Source organism: Zootermopsis nevadensis, unplaced genomic scaffold (assembly GCF_977971745.1).
Source record: "Zootermopsis nevadensis isolate Lab colony 2312 unplaced genomic scaffold, Znev_1.0 Znev_ptg000004l, whole genome shotgun sequence".
NCBI classification, from domain to species: Eukaryota; Metazoa; Arthropoda; class Insecta; order Blattodea; family Termopsidae; genus Zootermopsis; species Zootermopsis nevadensis.
This window is the reverse complement of record NW_028259136.1, coordinates 4,424,491-4,446,424: the sequence shown is the minus strand read 5'-3', so window position 1 is coordinate 4,446,424 and position 21,934 is coordinate 4,424,491. Positions and strand designations below refer to the sequence as shown.

The 21,934-nt window shown below is 39.8% G+C and overlaps 1 protein-coding gene across 10 annotated transcripts in view; it reads right to left on the bottom strand.

Moving 5' to 3' along the window:
* Window positions 1-21,934, bottom strand: part of TfAP-2 (transcription factor AP-2) — a 470,810-nt gene that overhangs the window by 120,938 nt on the left and 327,938 nt on the right. For all 10 annotated transcript variants that reach the window (XM_087342922.1, XM_087342926.1, XM_087342923.1 and 7 more), the window contains 2 exons: window positions 20,294-20,348; window positions 3,309-3,513 (listed from right to left, as the gene is read on the bottom strand). In XM_087342922.1, coding sequence (XP_087199048.1) covers window positions 3,309-3,513; window positions 20,294-20,348 — 260 coding nt within the window. The remainder of the gene's footprint in view (window positions 1-3,308; window positions 3,514-20,293; window positions 20,349-21,934) is intronic.

The following is a 21,934-nucleotide window of genomic DNA, read 5'->3' as shown; positions in this document are numbered from 1 at the left end:
CTGAAACATGAAATTTGGATTCCATTACTGTCAAACAGGGCGAGAACGAAAATTAGCCCAAAACTGGCGCATATATTAGCATGCTCAAGGAAAAACGAGAGTGGGCAGCTAAAAAAATCAGAATAAGCGCCATAATTACGTTTTAATAAACAAAGCGGAAAGCCTAAACCCAAATTTAATTAAAGACTGGTACCAAGCTTACAACAAATACGAAATAGCATGCTTAAAGTTAGAGAGTAGAAAAAATGTAAAATACAAACGCCTAATCGATCATAGATTGGCGTTTTAGACAAGTGGGATAAGATACGAAATTTCTACGAAAGGATAAAAAGCAGAAGGTGGGGAGAAAAAGGCCAGAGAGTCATTCACCGCCCTCTAAAGTCTGTACACGACAGACTGAATAAGCATGTCACGTTATATCACGTATTTCTGGGACAATTTAAACATTTAAGGGGTCCGTTCTTGTGAAAACCTTTTCTAAATTACATGTTCTGGCTACTACTGTGGCAATGCCTTTAAAGCACTGGAAATGTCCTATCAAACACAGGATTCTTGAGCATCCACCTGCTCTATGCACGACAGACAAACCAAGACAGGCAGAAAGCCGGCAATCCTATAAATAAAGGATACTAAAAAGACGATTCAGACACACAAAAGGAGTGGATGAATGAGAGAACTCGTGGAATGAGCAGAAACTATTAAACTTGACCTTTGGAGGTCAGGCACCACAAGCAGCTGAGGCAGAAGGGGCAAGCAATTTTCGTGACCTCCGAGTGGAAAGAAACAACTGCAACAAAGCGCTGTCCAAATAACTACGGATATAAGTGACTCATGTGCTCTTCCACTGAGCATTTGGAAAAAGCACGAAGTTCCGGCACTGGCACTGACTAACGTAACTGGAATGAGCCTTGTATTTGTTTCCTTTTACAGTCATTTATAAAGCACGCAGAAAATGCAAACATGTTAAAAGTTACAAAAATCAAACATCAGTTCCGGCAAATAAAACAAAAACCAGTTCTGATAAGGTCCATTACTGACCTCAACCCTTAATCTGCCGTCTCCGCATTAAGTATTTACTACGTATCTATTAAAAGTAACATTCCCACTTGCTTGTAGCAGTTCAAATCCAAAACTTAACAAAACGTGTGCTACGTTCTGTATTATCATCTTAAGATCACATAACAGCTATATGAATGCATAACAGCCAATGAAACAAGGCCAATCACTTGGAGTGAAGTGAAAAGTCAATCCAATTAAATATTTACACTGGAACAACATAGCGACATTATTTATAGTAGGATATGAGGTTGTCACGGCTGTCTCCATCATCAGGGCAATGAAGGAGGCTGCAAGCACCTCTGAAACGTCGGTAAACTACTACCAGAGTACACGGCCCAACAGCCCAGAAGACAACCATCTTCAGACCTTATTTATGTAAAGCAATGCATTGTGACTCTGCAATAGTTACGCGAGACATTTATTGGACTCACAGAGAAACAAATCTGGGTCTTTGGACAAGATATGCAGGCCATTTGAAAGCAACACTACAGATATTTATATCAGAGCGTTAGGCGGATAGAGTTTTCTGTATAAAGAACTGAACTTAATAAATGACTGATTGAGGTCATATAAAAGTTATTCCTATACCAAATCATTACGATGTATACAAAACGCCAACTAAACCTCTAAACATTCAACCCCCCCCCCCCCCCCCCCCCCCCCACCACCACTGGACAGAAGTGAAAGGTTTGCCTTCAAGCTTTGACCTCAAGGAAACAAATTATTTAACAACACTCTGTCAATTTCTGGGGTTATATGGCGTGGAACGAGGCAGAGACACGATATTAAATGACTTGTTATGAATCTGGAAAGAGTTTTGTCGTCTTGTAAGGCATCCGAGACTTGGGTTAAGAATGAAAACTGACATGACCGAGATTAATATCAGCTACCACACGAGTTACTTACTGTCTTTGCCTTTCGGAGTAAGAACTGGAAACGACGTTTGGGTGGAACACAGCAGTTCTGCCGGTTGAGAGAAACATTTCAAAACCTTTGCCGGAAACTAAAACCACATCGTTAAATCCCCTATTAACTCACTTTACGGGCAGCTCGGTTACGAAAATAGACAAAATAAATAACACATCCGAATGGACAACATATATAATTTACGAAGTTATAAGCCACAGTGCTCGAAAGTAATGCGATCATCGGTCGAAAGGTTAACTTTCAGGTTTTTATCGTCTCCATAAGTCCCTCGAGGCAAATATTCTGGTTTGCAGCACCTGCAATTAAATCACGACCGTTTCCTTCCACATTCTTCCTAGTTTATAAATTAAGAATAATCCATTCAACACTAGTTAACAACACATCGTTAAATAAACTAAGAAACGGAACGCGAACAGCAGATGCGACGTAGATATTTAACACTCAGTGGTTCCAAAGACGAAATTTTATTAACAAAACTGAATTGCCACTCTAACACAAATTCTCTACAAGTAAATTCTTCTCCTTAAATCGCTTTAGACCGAAGTTAAATAAATTCATGAAATCTAAAATCTTTCTGCACGTGGCTTGAGAATAGTAAGGATAAGCGACTAAGACTTTTCTGCATCGAAGTTAAAGAGACGGTCGGTAAAAATTAATGGGAACAAGAAGAGAGAAGCTTGGAACAGACTTAAATATCACCTACAAGGACGTCGTTGTTATGCACGACTTTTCTCGGACGTGCATGAGCCACTGAACGCTTGCGACCGTCCTAGAACTACACCTGTTCCTGGTTCTGAGTCCTTCACCCTTGGGGGAAGCGGACATCCGCCTACATCTCGCGCTGAAGGGTCTTCGTTTCTCAATTGGTCTCTGCTCCACGGAATTTGTTAGTTCCTTTGGGGCAAATTGGTTGCATTAAGAATGTAATTAGAATGGGTAGGATTCTTATTCTGCCAGCCTCTTGTCCTGGCACGGACACTCATTCCCTGCTCAAAAACGTTACAAATTCCTCTAAAGGCACGTCCGAGCACGTAACAATCTCCTAATGAATATGCTAATGTCCTCCGAACCTCGTGGTTTCTTGGTACGCGAAAGTGCGCAAGACTCTCAAGCCAACAGCGTTACTGTTTATTCTGAGTTTACAGTTTTATAAATTTGTTGAGGAATGGATATTTTTCAGCATTTTTTTTAAATTCTGCATTAACGGTAATATCAGTAAAATTATCCCAGTTGTTAAAATATCGATCCTAAAAGTCAGTACGTTACAGGAGACGGCAGAGAAACTCAGAAGCGCTGACTCCAAAAACAAATCTTGTACTCACCGTCTGAGAACGCCTCCTAGGAGCGACGCGTTGAGGCACTCAGGGGGTGATAATCGTCGCTGAACCTCGCCAACCGTCACCTTGTACTTGGACGTTGAGCTGAGCAGGGACAGACGGCCCGGGACGCTACAGAACACGTCTGAGGGCGCCGACGCTCCGGAGAGAACAATGTCTTTACTGTTCTCGTTATTTCGTGGCTTTATACCTGCACACATATAAAAAAGACATTCTACAGTTGCCGTCGCCAAATTGCATGCTACAAGGCCACGGAAGGACCTTAGCCGCTAGGCGACAACTAATGAACCATTGCAGCTGATAGTTTGAAATCTGTTGTTGGAGATACATCATTAAACATACATACTCTTTTTATATATGGCATTGAATATAAGTCAAAAATTAATAACATGGTGGCAATGCAAATCTTCCCAGTTACGTAATGACATATGACGTAGAGGTAATCCACACTTAATTAGCTTTTCCCAAGAAGAAACTAGTTAATACTATTGACAATAAAATATGTAACATGCCAAGAATTGTACGCCAGGATTCTAAACAATACACAATATTTTTTAAGATTCTACTGAAAGAAGTCTAATAAACACAAGTAATTGTACTATAGATAAATCATTTTCTTAAAAAATAGGTCACAAAAATGTCAAAATGGCCTAAAATGTGTGCAAACTCCATATTAACCCTCTGAAGTACGAAGACCATATAAATAGTAGTTCTATTTAAAAATGAATTTCGTTCTTCCAAGACGTCTCTATTAAAAGATCATCTGGTTAATGTTCAAGAAAATTATCGTAGTTTTTTTGAGAATCTTAAATCTCCATAAATGCACTACGGGAACAAAATCCAGACTAAATAAATGTTAAATGTGGTGGTATATATAATTACCGATGTTTGTAAGGAGTTGAAAATAATTTACAATTATTAAAATCGGGGCGAAGAGAACTTTCTGGGTATCAAACCCCAAGTAATGCAGCCCACAGCATCTCACTTCATTGAGCAAGCTAGATACAGTTCGTACACACTGGACTTAAGATTTCATAATAACCAAACCCAAAAAGAGGGAATTATTATTATTATTATTATTAAGCTGTGATTATTAATTCACTTATGCCCCAACAGAACAAGTCCATTCCGCAAGAAAGCACGAAAAGGCTATTTTTAATTAAAATATCTCCGAGCTTAACTAAATAATACAAAAAAGGTTTATATTGAGTCGAAATTCCCAGTCTTTTAGAGATGCGGAACTATGCTAAATATTCCCCAAACTTTTGTAGTTAGTAAGAAGGAATTTCAACGTTCATGCTGTTTTAAAACCGAAAGAGCGTACAGTCAAATTAAGCTGAAACTGGGGATAATAAAACTAAGTTACGTGCATTATACACTACTCCAACCCTACGGCGTAACTGACCCGGCCAACTGGTATGAACTCCTGGAGACCTCATCTTACGTCACGACAGCTTACATCATCGTCAACACGGATTAGGCTTTGTGGCCTGTTCTCATTCAGAATTACGAAACTGTGAATCTCTTCAGAGATTTAGTGGGGCTCCTTTGACGAGAGATCAACCAGTCGCAAGGACTCTCCCTACGCAGAACAGGCCAACACAGACGAGGACAAATATCCACGCCCTAAGCGAGATACGAACCTACGACCCCAGTACATGCACTGACCAAAGAAAAAGAACTACCAGTTTGGTTGGTTCGTCGGTTAATGACGCTGTATCGACTGTAGAGATTATTCAGAGTCGAAAGATATACGAAGAGTATACGCAATGAACAACAGAAAATGCGGAAGAACGGGGTCGTATTACACTCCAAGGTACTGAAGGAACTTTTCCTGTAACCTGGAAGAACTAGAAACAAATAGTCCCTTCGGAGACTCAAACTGGGTACCGGCCAAGATTTTTCGTGCGACCGTGAAAATTACTTCTCAACTCACTGACGGACAAATACATATAGAAGATGCTTCAGAATGAAAGAAATGTATTGTTTTGGTGTAAAAAGATGAACTGGAGACTACTGAAACAGAAACAAACAGCTTCAAAATTTGAGCAACGTAGACATTTTATATGGGTACCATATTTGATCTCTCACCGTGAAGAACAAAGATTGTGGAAAGTGCGACGAGGAAAATATTTAGACCTAACTGGTAAGAAATAACAGCAGACCAGCGAAAATTGTACGATTAACAGATATTAAGTTTTCAATGTAGATCTTTGCTCCAAATTTTACCGACAGACAAATAATGCAATTTCCTTCATTCAGAGTTTGAAGACGCATAAAACTAAAGACACTCTTGCTCCAACAAATACCACACAATTAATTCTGCAGTATTGGGTGTCAGTTCCAAGAATTTTATGTAGGCCATGCTACCTGAACCTCCAATATCCAAACGTAAAGAACGTGATAATCTACTCTTTAGTATTTCAACTGTGAAGTAATAAATGAACCATCAGCCACTACAGAAATAGGGCAATGTGTACCAGGTGTTTAACTGCCGCGTGTGTTTCAGAATTGTAGAACAGAATCTCTAGGCAATAAAAAAAGAAGCCATGTATCCTTTGGTCTAATTAAAAATAACAAAACTCAACAGCTAGAGAGATTTAAAACGCGGAACACAAAACCTAGCTTAAGACCGGTTTGCAAAGACGTTCAGATGAGCTGTTTCCTCTTGGGGGTTAGATATTGATAACTGATAATGCGTGCGTGGTCTGTAATTTTAAAACATGTTGCATGCGTACTTACATTTACTGTTATACAAAAAACGAGCAGGCAAATAATGAACGGTGTCATTACATTGTCACGAGATGTACTCCAGCTCATCAACCATTCTTGTAACTCACTAAACTACAGATGAAAAAAAACTGGAACTAATAACTTCACGGAATTTTATTGTTTTTGCTGTTGTTGTAACATTAATATAATTTTTACAGGAGCAAGCTATTAATCTTGCATCTTGTAAGGAACAAAGACCTAAAACTTGTGTATTTAAGCAATGCATTTCTTAGAGGTCTGTCCGGAACCATTCTGAAACAAAGGGCCAGACAAGGAATTCTGTCACACATTTTTCCCTCGGAAAAAAAAGACGGCTGAAATCTGGTGTCTGCTATTTTGACGACGTAGAAAACTTGTGCTTGTAAATTATCTGTACTGTTCTTCCTATTGTCTTAGTGTTTAATTTTCTGAATATATTCATACACATGTTATCCTTTATTCAACAACGCCTTCAATCGCTCATATTATACAGCGTCGAATCACAGGATAATGAACGGAAAGGACGTGGGAGGAAGCGGACAGGTGTTAATTTGAGGTAGGTTATTATAATGTCATTTTCGTAGGTAACTCGGTTAAACCACGAACACGTCGAAGTCTTCGTAATCCTTACAGCAGATAAAGTACAATTTAGCACATTTAAAAATTGCGTATTTCTGATTCACGTCGTCGAAATTTTAGAAACGTGATGATTAAAGAGTGTGAGGTTGGCAAATTATACGAAGGCGGGAAAATGTCTGAGGACGACGAAAATGCAAATGGCACGAAGATGTGAGAAATGAACCACGTCGGAATGAGAACACAAAATAAATATTCTGAAACACGAAGCAAGGACTAAGGCGAGGGACGGAGCAGGCTCTTATGAACCGGAAGTTCTTTGCAGCAAATACAAAACCAAATGAGTCCTTCGTTTCTAGGTAGGGTCCTTAATCAGGTCATAACCCGCCCTGAGAAAAATACGGGGCATGGAAAGGAGTATCCTTATCTCTAAATTAATTATGAAATCGATATTTTACAATGGACGACAATTCGTATCAAGTGATTGTCAATTACTGAGTATCACTAAACGCGCATATTTCTTTTACTGATGTCGAAAACGCCCCTAGAAATTCAACCCTCCACATTCTACTTACAAAACATTCACGCATCAAGAATTCTTATGTAATAAAGTCTGCAATAGCGACGCTACAAAACTGCGCGGTTAAATACTTTCGTCGATCTAATAATAATCGAGAACTTGGGAGATTCTCTCTCCCCCTTTTCCAATTTTCCCATGTCCTTCTTAAACCCCTATTCGTCGGTGAACCCCTTCTTCCTCTTTGCGCTCCCCCCACATTCCACGGGCCAAAGTTCCCCAGAACTCCAGCTACTGCCCTGCTTCAAAATTTCCAACTGATTGAACGCACAGAGAAATATTATTTCATATAAAGTAAAATTCTTTCCCATATACGTTAACATGTATCAGTGCGGAACTTTTTGCACTAAGCAGAGGCATGAGGGTATTCTTTGCATTAATTTCATATAGGAAATCAATAAAGTTGTTTTTACGTCCGGCGGGATTTATCAATGCTTATCTTCTTATCGTACTCATCTGTAGCAAATATGGCGTCTTATGGCGGCGTAGCCACAAGTGACGTCGCGGCGATCGGCGTCGGTTTTCTAGTGTCGTTCCCATGGCATCCGTAAGTTTATCTACGGCAAATGTGGCCTATTTTAGAGGCGCCGCGACGCTTGAAATCGGTTTTCCAGCCTCGTGTCGGATTGCATTCCTAGCCTAGTCTACGCTAAATTTAGTGCACAATCGGGACGTTTGGTGACGCGACGCTGCTTTCTTGACTTGACTTTGGTAATTTGAGTTTCCAGCATTCTTGTAGCATCTCTGAGCTCATGTTAGTAAACAAACTCTGGAAGTTGGCGTCGTGTCGATACGCGTCGAATATCGTAGATGTAATTTTTGGGTCTTGTCGCTTTCGTACGCTCATCTTTGCAGAAATATGGCATCTTGTGTCGGAGTCGTATCGCCTGTCGTCGTGGGCTGGAGTCATGTATGACAATAACAGTCACTGAGACTGGGAATCTAACTCAGGACTATTTTTGGGTTTCTAGTCTTTGTCTCTGCAATATCATCTTCGAAACAAACAATTTTGGTCCTGGTACCGTTCTTCTATCATGATTAATTTCCGAGCTACATAAAACGCCCTCAGCGAGAATCAAACTAGTGACCGATTTCCTGAATCTTAACTTCATACGTTCTCGTTATGATTTACAGGAATGAATAGTGGAAATCGATTTATCCGTTCTCTAGTCAATTGAGAATAAACATATAAGCCCACAATTTACATTTTTTTAAGTTTATGTTGCTTTGGCTTTGAGCGGTTAAGGAAAATTCGTCGAGTAGTTTTGGAGTCGGACTAGCAAGTTTTACACCTCTATTGTCCGTTTATTATTGACAATTTTTCAAAAACATAATTAAAATCAGGTAGTCACTGGAGTCAGTTGCGGCCTATGCAATCACTCGTGGATAACGTAAAAATAAGATTTTCTGCGTTGCGTATACTGTGAACAGAGCAGTATGTGATTCTATTACCATACAGCGTGTTAAATTACAATAATCTCGTCACGACCAGTCTGTGTAATCTTAATGCTTTCTTTGTATTAGTCTGCATTTCCATGAATTTATGATGTCTGTGTTACATTCCATTCTACCAAAAACAGAACCTTCATCAAATCCTGTGAAAACTATACGACCCGGAACGCGATGGAGCGGAGAAATCGAGCAAAAGTGTGGCTGTTAGCGATGTAATCAGCTAAACAATTACGCCGGTAAGGGAACTCGCAGTAGAAATACTATTTGCGCCACTTATAGAGCCAAAGGTCTCACCAACTCGTGACATGATTCTCTTTAAAACAATACTTTTCGCTTCCTGGAAGAGCGTAATAAGTACCGAATCTGTAGACGAAAATGTTTTACTACGTATCGAAATTAAGCAGTCCAAAAGTAGTTATTGGCGGATTTCTGGTTCACACCGGTAAATATTACAATAACATGTGCCTTATCAGTCTGAAATACCGTAGCACAAACACTGTCTAACGGTTTTGGATTCACCAGGACTTCTAAATAACATTTATTTACATTGGTACAAATGGATGCCTTAACCACAATTTGTTTCCAGATCCCTTCGAATAAAATAAATAAATGAGCATGTAGTAACTAGGTAACAATTTAACAAATAAAGCTGTAATCTCCTTTTGAAGGGGGTGAAAAGGTCGGAACACGAATTTGACCAATCGCTCTCAGTGGTTGAAAATAAGTAACTATTTATGGCAATGTTAAATACGAAACTGAAGGTGGCTATCTTTCGGGATGCTGACCGACTTTCCAGGGGAGCTTACTGCCTTCGACACCGGGGATTTCGCTCTGGCTACACGACGCAACATGCCAGCAGACGAGCATCTTCACACTCGGTGAGAAATCCTAAGATCTCGCCAAATACGAAGCTTCGCGCACGATGTTAAGATTGTCTCCTACCTATTCATACAAAAATACAGAGATGACAGCAACAGAACCACGTAGCAGTGATGAATATTTGAAAAAAGAAACAAACGTTAGTAGTAGATACCACCGGTAGATTACGCATTACCCCGGTCGTCTGATCGGACCCGCACCGCCACGAAAATTACCCCCTGTCCGACGTCTTCAGTGAGTTCAGCTGACAGGCTGCTACCTGTGTTAATTGCGGGAGACAGCGAATGGAGCAACAGCGGCTTCAGTTTTTGAAATCCGAACCATTGCGCGAAACCACAATTACGTATAATAAAACAAGCATTATAATATTACGAGTAATACAGACAGGGCCAAGACACCCCCAACGCAATATCTGAAAACCGAGAGCAAATCATCTTTACCTTTAACAGTACTTGTTCATAAATTACATATTATCATATAGTATCTTCAAATATAAATTTACCTAAAATGTGCACTAATTGCTGTCGTCAGCTACATATTATTTTCAATTTGCCTTGGAAAACTTACATTTAAAGGCAGAGCTTTAAAGTCTATAGCATGCGTGGAACTTTTACGTAAAGCAACACGTGTGGTACGAACTAGTTTATATTTTTCCAAATTCTTCGGAGTAAAAAATTAAAAATAAATGAGCTTGTAATAAGTAACTAGTAACAAATTAATATACAATTTTGCGAGACTGGTTAGAAGAGGCCTCGGGCCGGATGTTACACTCGGGTTCACTTGTACCGCACTAATCTAGCACACAAGAGGAGTGAAGTATCCAGGTCTGGCTTGTAAACATAATGGTGAGGTCACATAACGCCATGTTACGACATCTCGCCACTGAACCATTTTCCAGCTTCGTCTGGAGCAGCTTATGACGCGAAATTTATCTAGCAGAATAAATTCGATATCCTGAACTGTCATGATGTAATTAACTCCTAGGTCAGACTCATTATCATGTGTAATAAGGACTTGTCCACGATTCATGGAGGGTAAAACAGAACAAAATTGCCTGATGCAGAATTGGGTAACTCAACTCGACTCAGGGGATTCCATATCTATTTCAAATTTGAGTTCCTAGTAGCTCAGGAAAGGTAATCAGACCTGAAACGAACAGTTTGGTACAACTGCAATACTTGTACGAAAAGCCTGCAGTTGGAGGGTGGGTTCCAGGTTCGAATTTTTTTCAAAGTTCCGTCTGTCCTTTCCGAGAGAATGTCTGTGTATTACGCTACTTAATACAAGTGAAGAAATTTTTCTTCTACACAATTTCCGGTTTACCATCAATAATATTCTTCTAGCAATAAAATATACTTATTTACCATTTTTTCTTCAATGTACGCTTATTCATCCGTAGTCATCGTGCCCGATTCAAGCCTTCAGTCCTCCATGGGCGCTCTAACTCACACGTGAAGGCAAAATTCAGAGATTTCTAAGCATCTCGCTTAGTCCTAGCCGGCGATTCCACCAGACACCGAACTGCCATTATAACCTACGTCCGTACGTCCGTTTTGAGAACCCAAAAATCCTGTGTCAGCGACAATTATAAGTATTAAAATATATCCCTGGGAACACACGAAGAGCAGTGGACCAGTCGATATAATCCACTACTGCAGCAAACAGTTTGACGTTCTCCGTAGCAAGGATCAAGCTACCAGTGTTTGGAAAACATGTTTGAAAAACAGGAATGCGATAATTATAAGGGACCTCGCGTGTTCAGTGGCTTCTGATGCTCCAGAAAGCCAAAACTGACGCATGCTTGGAATCGAAATTATATACACAGAAAACGAAGCAAAACGAGAAAAAACCCGAGCCTGTCCAAACAGGACTGAAGTCTGTGAAAGGGGCCACACAAAGCGGTGCTTGGGGGGGGGGGGGGGGGGGGTAAACTCGGTCGCCTACTTCCTCTTAGGTCGTTCGTTAATTATAATTTTTACAACGCGAACAAGTTACTGCGTGTAAGCAATATCTGGATGTTTGTGTATGTATCACTATTAATTTTATTATAATAAACATCTAAAATGGACCGAGAAACGCAAATAAAATCAAATGGGAATTATATCGTTTAATAACGTATACAATGTTCGACATTTGCCGAAACACACTGCAATTTTTGCTCCTGCAAAGATTACGAACTCTTCAGTAATCGACCTAACCCCGGGCTATAACGGGAGGTGTATGTAACTTCCTCACGTGTGACGACACCATTAGAATTTTATTGTTTTAGTTTATTATCTAAACAGACAGGTTAAAACATTCTAGGGACTGCCAGTAACCTACGTAGAGAGAAAACTGATATTACTAGTCTAGCCTTACTAATATCCTCGTGCCATGTTTGCAGTTTAAGAAATAGGAATAAGGACTTAAATTTTTCGAAAAGTTTGTATTTCTCAAAGCATCTGCATGCAGACATTCTGCGGAAATAACTACAAATGACCGCGATGTGTAGTAAGTTCACGATACACCGGACCAATGTGATCTTCGTCACTGACGACTAATTTATTGTTTATTGCCTAAAACGAAAACGCTGTCGTCTCACGACCTGTTGCTTACGTCATTTTATAAACATGTCTGGGGTGGGCGGATCTGCGAGGTTACTTAGTCAAAGTAAATTAATTAACGCCAAAGTTTACGACTGCTTCAAGTACAGCGCGGATGTCAGTCTGATGTTTTCGTTTCAGGTGTTCGACGGCGGTAAATACTTCGCGGAGTAAAGAAACCTTACTAATATTTCTGCATGCTCTTTGGCGAAGGCACCACAACACATTTTCCATTGTGTCCAATTCAGTAACGCCCTCTCGGGCATCAGGAGGCGAGGCGCAGCTCGACAAGTTGCCGACTTACAGATCAGATGACCGGGGTTCGATTTCCAGCAGCAGGTAGGATGTTTCTCTTCGCCATCTTGTGTATATATACTTCCAGCCTCCTAGCCCGCCAGTACCAGGTGTTACTTTCTTGGGAATACAGCGTGAAGCTAACCACTAACTTCCACGCAGTGCCACCAGCCTTGACCCTTGAAGGGGTTGACCAAACATTTTACACCTCATCAGTTACTTTGCCGTCCAAGTCGTCGGGTTACGAGAGGTAATCCCAGCACTCAGTCCGATCACCAAATGCAGACTAATTTATTTTGGTCATCCCCACAGATGGATCCAAATGAGCTATGCCAGTCACGAAACTTCTCGTGACATAACATCCTTCGTTCTACCATCCTGTTTCATGTCTCCTGGGTCCAAATATTTTTCTGAGAACTGCATTTTGATAGTTTAATTCTGACCTACTCTTTAAGGCTAAATATAAAAACAAAATGTTTCGAAAGCCCATTCTTCCGAGTCCAACAAATATGTGACCAATAATAATATACCATCTTCCAACCAATGGTTCATTCTCATGGTAAGAGTAGACTTGGCTTTTTGAAAGATTCGATTCCTCAATTTTCCTGCAACACAACCTTATTAATATGCCTTTGCAGTACAAAGTCGACCTAAAGTTGAGCGCCCTGTAAGCAATAAAACGAAAAGTTGAGGACAAAAAGTGGGGAGGCTTTTGAAATATAACTAGAGAGAAAAAAAAAAAGCAGCTAGAAACTAAATAATTACTGCATTGTGGAATGCGAGTTGGGTCCATGGCACGTAGGGGAGTAGCAATAGGGGGCCTTGACGAGAGTCAGCTACTGTTCCTAGCAACCACAGGTACAGACTCGCCATGCCATTAATAAATAAAAATAATAAAACAAGGGGGAGGGGAAAAAAGGCAGTTATATGACCATAATTATAAAAGCTACCATACACTAACCACACACCTACTCTGATACTTTTTTATTTAACGCCTGCCTCATCCTCTCTATAAATACAGGCTGAACATAAATTATGTACTGAAAAACTACCTACTTCATTTACTGGCCAACTTATTCAACTGAAATAAGTGCTTCTCGTAAGAAAAGTAATCACAAACGCGAATCTGGAAGGAACTAAGTCTTGTCTACAGCAGGAGATGGGTTTAAAAACCTCTGTTTCACGTACAGGCTACAAATTATCAAAAATATTACTTCATTACGAGTGAACCCATATTAAATTTCAATTCGTAGACAACTAATTTAATTTTAATTGAAATTAGTCCCATTCATTACACATCTCACCAAAGGTAGAAATGAAGTGAATGCATGTAAGAAATCGGCGAGGTTAGGTTATGAAAAGACGGAGATGGTAAAGAGAAAATAATATTAAAATGGATTCAACTTGAACGAATTGTGAGGATATTATTTGGAGTGAACTAGCTCACGAGTAGGCGAAGCTCAAAATCGAGAGGAAGGACTGAGTTACGTGTTCCACAATTAAATAAAGATTACGTTCAGCCATTTGTTTAGTGCATGATGGATGGTGGCATATGGTCCATACTAAGACGTACATAAAACATCTTATCTCCCCGGATACTGCACAAAGATAACAGCGTTCCGTCTATCTCGTGGTATTTAACGCTTAAAACCCCAATTTATTCTTACATTCATATCACTATTATGATATCAGATCTTGAATAAGACAGAAGACACATTTTCTTGGATGAATTGCTGTATTCTTGCAAACAAAGGAATATGCAAACAAATTAAACAGCCCTTGAAAGTATTACAATACAAATATAAGATATTTAATTTCTATTGTGTAGTAACCGACAAGTTACACGCATTATGTAAAACCAATCTTAAATATTGACCTCAATTTTATTTTAACTTTCTTCATTACAAAGCATATTCAAGACAACTGCTGGAGAATTGTTTGTTTGAAGTTATGTAGCTTTGTTTTTGCATACAATCCAAATCACGATTCATCACGATACAAGACCGACGTTCACGGCTGTCTGCTGAATCATGGCGATACGTACTGGCTTAGTAGACTACCGGTAAGATTAACTAGGAATGCAGGTTGCCTATCGTCTGCTCCAGAAACCCTTCTAGTATTTTTAATCTACTCTGCCGAACAACTCGTGTAGAAAAGCAGATGTAGAAGGGAGATGTGTTCGAGACAGAACAAAATTAAATCAGACACGCAACGTATTTTAATGTGTATAGCCAACTACATGGAACTGTTCAAGAAATTCCCCGATTATTATGGAACCCGAGTGCGTCCTCACATGAGACCACCATTAACACCCATCCTGAGGCAAATAAATCCAGTCCATATTTACATAACCTAGATCATTTAAGGCTTATTTTAATATCATCCTCCCCAGCTAGGCCTAGGACGCTGAAGCGGTCGTCTCCCTTCAGATATACCAATCAAAATCCTGTGTGCATTTCTCGTCTCTCCCATGCCATAATACGTTCCCTTGTTTAACGCGTTCTCTTACAAGAGTCTTAACATAAAGACAAGGAAAACATATTTATGATGCTGAACATGGAATAAATTATTGGTCTAAAACGTTGGTGACCATCTACAAGGTCCACTTCGACCCTGAAGATAGAGGGGATACTTTCCTCCGAAACAAGAATACATTCCTTTATTTAAAATACTTGAGAATTTTTTTGACGCAAAAGAATAGAAATCCGATACCACCTACGAGAAAAGCTGGAAAACTTGAGAAGTGTCATGAATTTAGATTAATTTTGTGTAAAGTAGGTACTGCAGTGGATCAACAGATAATAAAGTAGCCCCAACAATTCTAGTCTACACCCCCATACCAAATTTCATTAGAACACATCGTATTGAAATGTAACAGACGGAGATAACTTCTCATCAATTAAATTATTTAAATTACCAAATTCAAGGAAATTTAATAAAATTGAAAATTTCTTCTGGCTGTGATGACTCCCGAAATTTTACTGACGACACGACAAATAGCGGTTCACACAATACTGCCAACTTCCCTACATCATAGTTTAGATTTTATCCCTAGATTATGTACGGCCTAGTTATTTTAAAGCCGTGAACGTAATAACACTGTGGTCGCTTATTTGTTTACATACTATTTCTTCATTATCGTTTGCTAGGTCAGGTGCTTTTAATAGTTGGGTGAGACACTACGTAACTGATCCCGGCTTGTAACTACAGGAGGATGAGAAATATTTATGGGACGCCGTCTTGAACCACAGCAACACAATGCAAGACACTGATATTTTATGTGTTCCCGTAAAAGTGTCAGATAACCACTTACGACTCTGGAGCGGGTGCCATCTGCCGTGACTGATGTTCAAACGAATCAAGCGACATAGCTCCCATTTGAAGGCACAGCTTAATTAAGGTTGCGCATTTCGTCAGATCAATAATTCTCAACCTTGCAAGGAATATGGTCACTTGCATCATTTTTGCGACTAGTGGGCCAAAAGGTTCAGTTTATTGAAACTTTACACCAATTTATTACCACAAATAACTTCATATACACTAGCCTACTCAGTAAATATCTTCTCAGATTTGTTGAAATACTTTATTTAATCACAGAGCCTTCTATGCAACGCACACGGGAAGTGTGACACAAACTAATCATCTTTATTGATTAATTAAGCACGAGAGACAAATTTACGTCTTATTCACGTAGCATTTTTATTTAATTTAAAAGGTACCTGTTTTATCATTACGCATTGTGATATTTTACAAAACTTGCTGCACAAAACACATGACTGTGGGTGAGAACCTTTATTTTTCCAGTCTGCACAAGGAATGACATTCAGTTCACACCCCTGCATGTATGTAACATCGTTTCTGACCCTACAACAATCATACAGATTGAAGACGTTTGAAAACAACGCTGAAGAGAATATTCGGACCTAACAGAAATAAAGAGGTGGGAGGAAGAAATTTAAAAATGAGGACAGCCATAAGTAGGATTTGGCGTTCTCGCAGAGGTCAGCACGAAGATGGCTGTCCTCTGGGTTGTAGGGAATACTTGTCGAGACGTGTATCAAGCTTAGAGGGAGATGATACATTCACATCCAAATTTAATCTCAATCCTGAAGGATTGAGGCAATTTGAAAGGCGTAAACGTTGATGTCAAGACAATATTAAAACAAATCTCAAAGAAATAAGGCACGTAAAGAATGTGTAGTCTGCTGGATTCAAGAGGTTCAGAGTACGGTCAACGACGGAAACTTCTGAACGGGGTAATGAATCTTCCGACTTCGGGATTTTTTCTCAGCTTTCCAAGAAGAACTCTGACCCAGACAGGTAGTTATTGGAACTTCTGAACGCGTCACAGCCGATGCAGTTATTTGCAAAACAACTAACTTGAAACTGGAATTCGGTAACTGGATTCGAAATAACGACATCGACTAATTCAGGCACCCAAATTAGTAAGAGTAAAATACGCACCTGCCCCGAACCACTGCTCTATGAAAGACGATGGTACTGTGGAGGTAAAACTCCACGCATTCTACACATCGATACTACCTGCATGTCAGCTTCACATTTTGAATTCGAGAAGCCACAAGGGGAGGAAGCAAGGCGGACTCCAGAGTCGGTTTTGACAGGGCACCGAGATCAATTCTTGTCCCTTTCAGAAATCAAATCCGTTCGCGCAGCCAAAAACCAGTCACTTTTCTGCTGCTCCTTTCGTGAGACACCGAATTTTACGCGTCGGACAGATGAGGTCAAAATGAAGCTGAGAACTCGCCTGTGTTTACGATGCAAGACCGGGGAAAAGAAAGAGAACTGGTCGACGCATGGAACGTGCGGAACAGGACTAGACTTCTATTGGCGAAATCCTGATTAGGGTACAAGAGAAAATCGGGGTGCAAATTAGTGCTGGGGGCGTCGCGTACGAGTTAGGGGCGGGTCTGATAAAGAAAGAGAAGAGGGGTAGGTGAAAGAGAGAGGTGACGTAAGGCGTCCAAAATGGCGGAAATATTGACTTCCTTTTCAAAACAAGAATTTTATTCTCATTATATGATATTGCCCCTTTCAAGATCGGATGAGAAGTCCACCCTCTCGTACGACACCGCTTTCGTATTTCCACTTTGTGTAGCCGGTAATAAGGTAATTTCCTACAGAACAGTGTAAATCAGTTATGCTCAAACAGTCATCAGAGGCGGAATCACCAGACCGGGTCTGCATCAAAGCGAGCCGAAAACAATTGCGGAGAACGGGCACTATAGTTTTGTTAAGTTACGTTGCTGAATAGCATTAAATAGCGCCAGTTCAGATACTGTAGTTTGATTCTGAATAATGAACAAGCATTAGTAAGGGAGGAATTGATTATGGTCTATGGTAATATTCAGGCATTCGCCTAGACGGGCTGAGAAAAACCACGGAATAACTCAATGACCTGAAGGTGTCCGGGGGTGACGTTATGACGCTGCTTAGGGCCTGTAACTGGCTATGTGGAATCAGGCGAGATGACGTAAAGGTGCTTGCTATCACGATAACTAATAAACATCACTGTGTCACAAAATTACAGGCACCCTTGGTACACTTCCGAACTTGGACTGGCATTGGTTAAATTTTTTTTAAATCCGTAACGATCTTTTCTGCGATGTACATCATAGTTACATATCATAAAATATTTATGGTACAGGGCAAAGTTATGAGTGTTTATGCGATGAAAATTTCTTAGTACAATTTAGCCCCTTGGATGACAACAAGTAAAGTTCCATTAGTTTCGAATTTTGTGTAAAGTACTGATTAAGTGTATCGTGGAAGGGCATATGAAACGTCGGTAAAGTTCTAACGGAATACACGGCGCTACAACCCAGAAGACTCACAGCCGTAAAAATCACAAATTCTGATTTTATTGTGGGCTGACGAAGATCAAAATTAAATTCGTGCTGCAAAATTAGAACGAAACACGCATAATACGTTTCATTTACGTAATTCGTTAGAAGAACGCGTGAAAATGAAAGACCAAATATAAAAAAACCAGAAGTGTGAAAAATGCTACCTCATCGAATAATAAATTATATTAATTTCTGCTCGGTAATTATATTTTTAAAACGAGTCACATGTTCTGAATTCTTAAAGTCACATCTGTATTCAAAAGCTAGTATATCAGGAAGAGAAATAACACATCTGTTCCAACGTCGTATGAATAGAATTATAAGGTATATTATGTAAATCATTACTCTCACGCGTTATTTCCAAAGGAGAATACAATGAACAGCAAGCCTGCCCCGCGATGCCAGACTGTGAAATGAGAATGAAGAGGGACCACCCATTTCTAACACGCTTATGAATACTCCACTTCAACCCCCTAGCAATCTACTTAGAAGGCTAATCAACGGCCTGATCGGCAGGGGGTGTACTACCCAACCCCTCGTACATGGAGGGTGTGAGTATTTCCAAAATGGGAATAAAAGATTTAACGACAGAGAGGGGTGGAATTTGGCACGACAAAAACTTTTATACAACTGTTCCTACCACATTATTAGGTCTCCACACGAAGTATTACGTGTAAATTTCTCTCGTCTCTAAGTGAATAATGCGACAATATCCCCCTCTATCTTAAATACAGATGTCATCTGCTAAAAGACTTCCCAGCCCAGATTATTTTTCAGTAATCCTCTAATATCCAGAGCTAAAAATTAGCCCTGTATGAATATCACACAAGACAGCCTCTACTGAGATACGTATAGCAGATACGTCGACCTTCTGTGGCCCTTAGTGCTACTTAATTGTGGGATACTAACTAGTGTTCATGCAACTTCCATGATGTACATTCACGTCCTCTAACAAAAGGACTCAACTGACATACGAGTATGCCTAGAAGCGCTGTTGTATTTCGAGAGATATTTGCGATATAGATTAGACATCTCACTGTATTTTATTATATTACACTATATTTAACAGATTCACAAATTAAAAATTATCTTGGCATAAATGTTTGGGCTATAATAGGCTACAGGCCAGTGACTAAATTACTAGGAAAAAACTAAAAATACAACCAGTACAATGATAAATTTTAATAAACAGTTTGGACAGAACAACAGATCAAAAGACGCCTAACACAAAATCTTCACAGCGTAAATCTAAGTACGTGCTCAGTAAAAACGAAAATCTTGAGGGTGGGGGCGTGGGGGTGGAATGAATGAACTTTGTGAAATCGGAACGCGCTTAAGAGGCTATACCACAAGAAGATGGTTGAGGGGTTTGATTTCGTAAGATTTCTGGTTCTCACAACAGCAAAGCCGCGGTCGAGTGACGTACTCCTGCTTCGTATTCGGTGGGTCTCAGGTTCAAACACTGACGACAAGACGACAGTCTCATGTTTTTTTCCAGTATCAACAGTGGTGCGGTCATTTATTTTATGATGTATTTAACGGCGCTGATACTAGCTGAATTATGTAGTGCAGAATGATGGGATGGTCAGCACCATTAAATACGCCATAATATAAATAGAACACAGTCGCACTTCCATTTTTGTCACTTCATTAAGCCCTGTTGTATAGCAACATCGTGACTGTACACAATCGATCTTCATATATTCACGATGGCCCATTATCGATTCTTCTTATATTTCTTCAAGTAACCTAAAATTACTGCTTCCATCATCAGGGCGGCTAATCGTCCTGGTTATGGAGGCAGCAAGGACCTCTGAAACGTCGGTAAACTTCTACCAGACTTCACGGTGCTACAACCCAGAAGACAGCCATCTTCGGACTCACCGCCGTGGAAACCTCAAATCCCACTGCTTACAAACTGACAACATCATAGCTGTGTGTAAGATATTTGTGGAAACAGTCACATGGTTCTGATATTAAAGAAACGATACTCACTTTTCAATAGCGGAAGGTCGTTAATGAAGCCCGTGCCATCGTCCACATTTGCGTTCTGCAAGGAAGAGACAAAGCTGAATTACGAATTACATTTCATAAAGCGTGCTTAAGTGCATTTCATTAATAAAATAAAACAGTGTACACACTAAAAGAAAATTATTAATTGTATAGCAACATTTAAAGACGTTTCTTTTACGGTAACTTAGCAGGCAAAGTGAATTGAACACATTAATGATGTCTTTTACTGTCCGAATATTTCGCTTGAAAATTATTCATCACACAGAATGCAAATGCCAATACCATTGAATTTTCTTTGTAGTTAATGTGCAAATTAGTTTTGTACACAACAAATTTCCAATTGCAACAAGTGTACAGTCAAGATCTGCGATGAAACAAAACTGCAAAAATACATTTGAAAACTGCGACCTGGTCTGTTTATTCGAGAAATAAAAGAAATGTAATAAGAATTTCTTGCCCATTTAAGTGGAAAGAATTCCATGTCTTTGGGCAGGACCTGGGGGTCTGTAAAATATGGCCAAGAACCCAGCACGACTACTCGCGTGCCACTTCATTGTTTTCACAGACGAACTTGTACTCTGCCTTTACAAAATGCATTCATAGTTAATTAGTGTTTAATACAATGTAGATTAGCACGTGTTTTCCACGTGGTTGGCCAAGCGTGTGGGTGGAACAGTGGGAGGGGAGAGAAGGAAAAAGGGATAAAGCTGGCAGGGAATCGCTATACGGTGTTACGTAACTTAAAACAGGTGGCAAAAGAGGAGAAGACAATTGCACGTTTGTTGAATACAACGTTTTCACACTCGCTGAATCTTCCCACGAAAGGTAGGCAACTTATACAATTAATGGCTACTTCCCACTGCACCCCGTTTGTTATCGTTTAGAATTATGGCACACGAAAGTTCCTTTAGGCATCGCCCCGTGACGTTAAAAAAAAATAGACAATACTGGAACCATCAGCGTGTTAATGGGAGCTTCCGGTTAATTTGTCTAGCCACGGATCACGACTCCTGAAATCTGTTCTTAAACTATGACAAATCCTTTGTTCCATGTCGTGTTTAAGAGGACATTAGTTTGGTGCTTTGTACATAAGAGAAAAAAAATATTTCGATTAATGTTTATATTATTTAACGACGTTGTTTCAAATTCAGAGTTTCTAAATCAAATGAGTTAAGGAGGTAAAAAGAGAGATTTATACACCCATATAAAAAAACTTGAAAGTAGAATTTCGTAGTCTATTTGAAGGTATAATTTCCCGGGTTTCGCCCTGGGAACTGGGTAAAACTGCGAAAATCCTCAGTCAAGACATCTGATAATTTGGTCGACATTCCAATCCGACAGCTTCTGATTGAAGTCGAGAACGCTACAAGGTCACGTGCCCGTTCGGTAATGCAGATGTTTTATTACGATTTATTTGATTTCCTTAACGGTCAAGATAAAGTGGCCTCTGTGTCAAAACATCGTGCAAGGAATGCAATTGAATTCGTGGAGGCAAAGCTCCACGTAATCCAGACCTAGGCTTTTGGCGGGTCGGAAATCTGAAGAAAGAGACACAGGGGAGCCCGCAGATGTTCAGAATACATTGATAAAGACATTGATTGACTGATTGATTGATTACTGAGC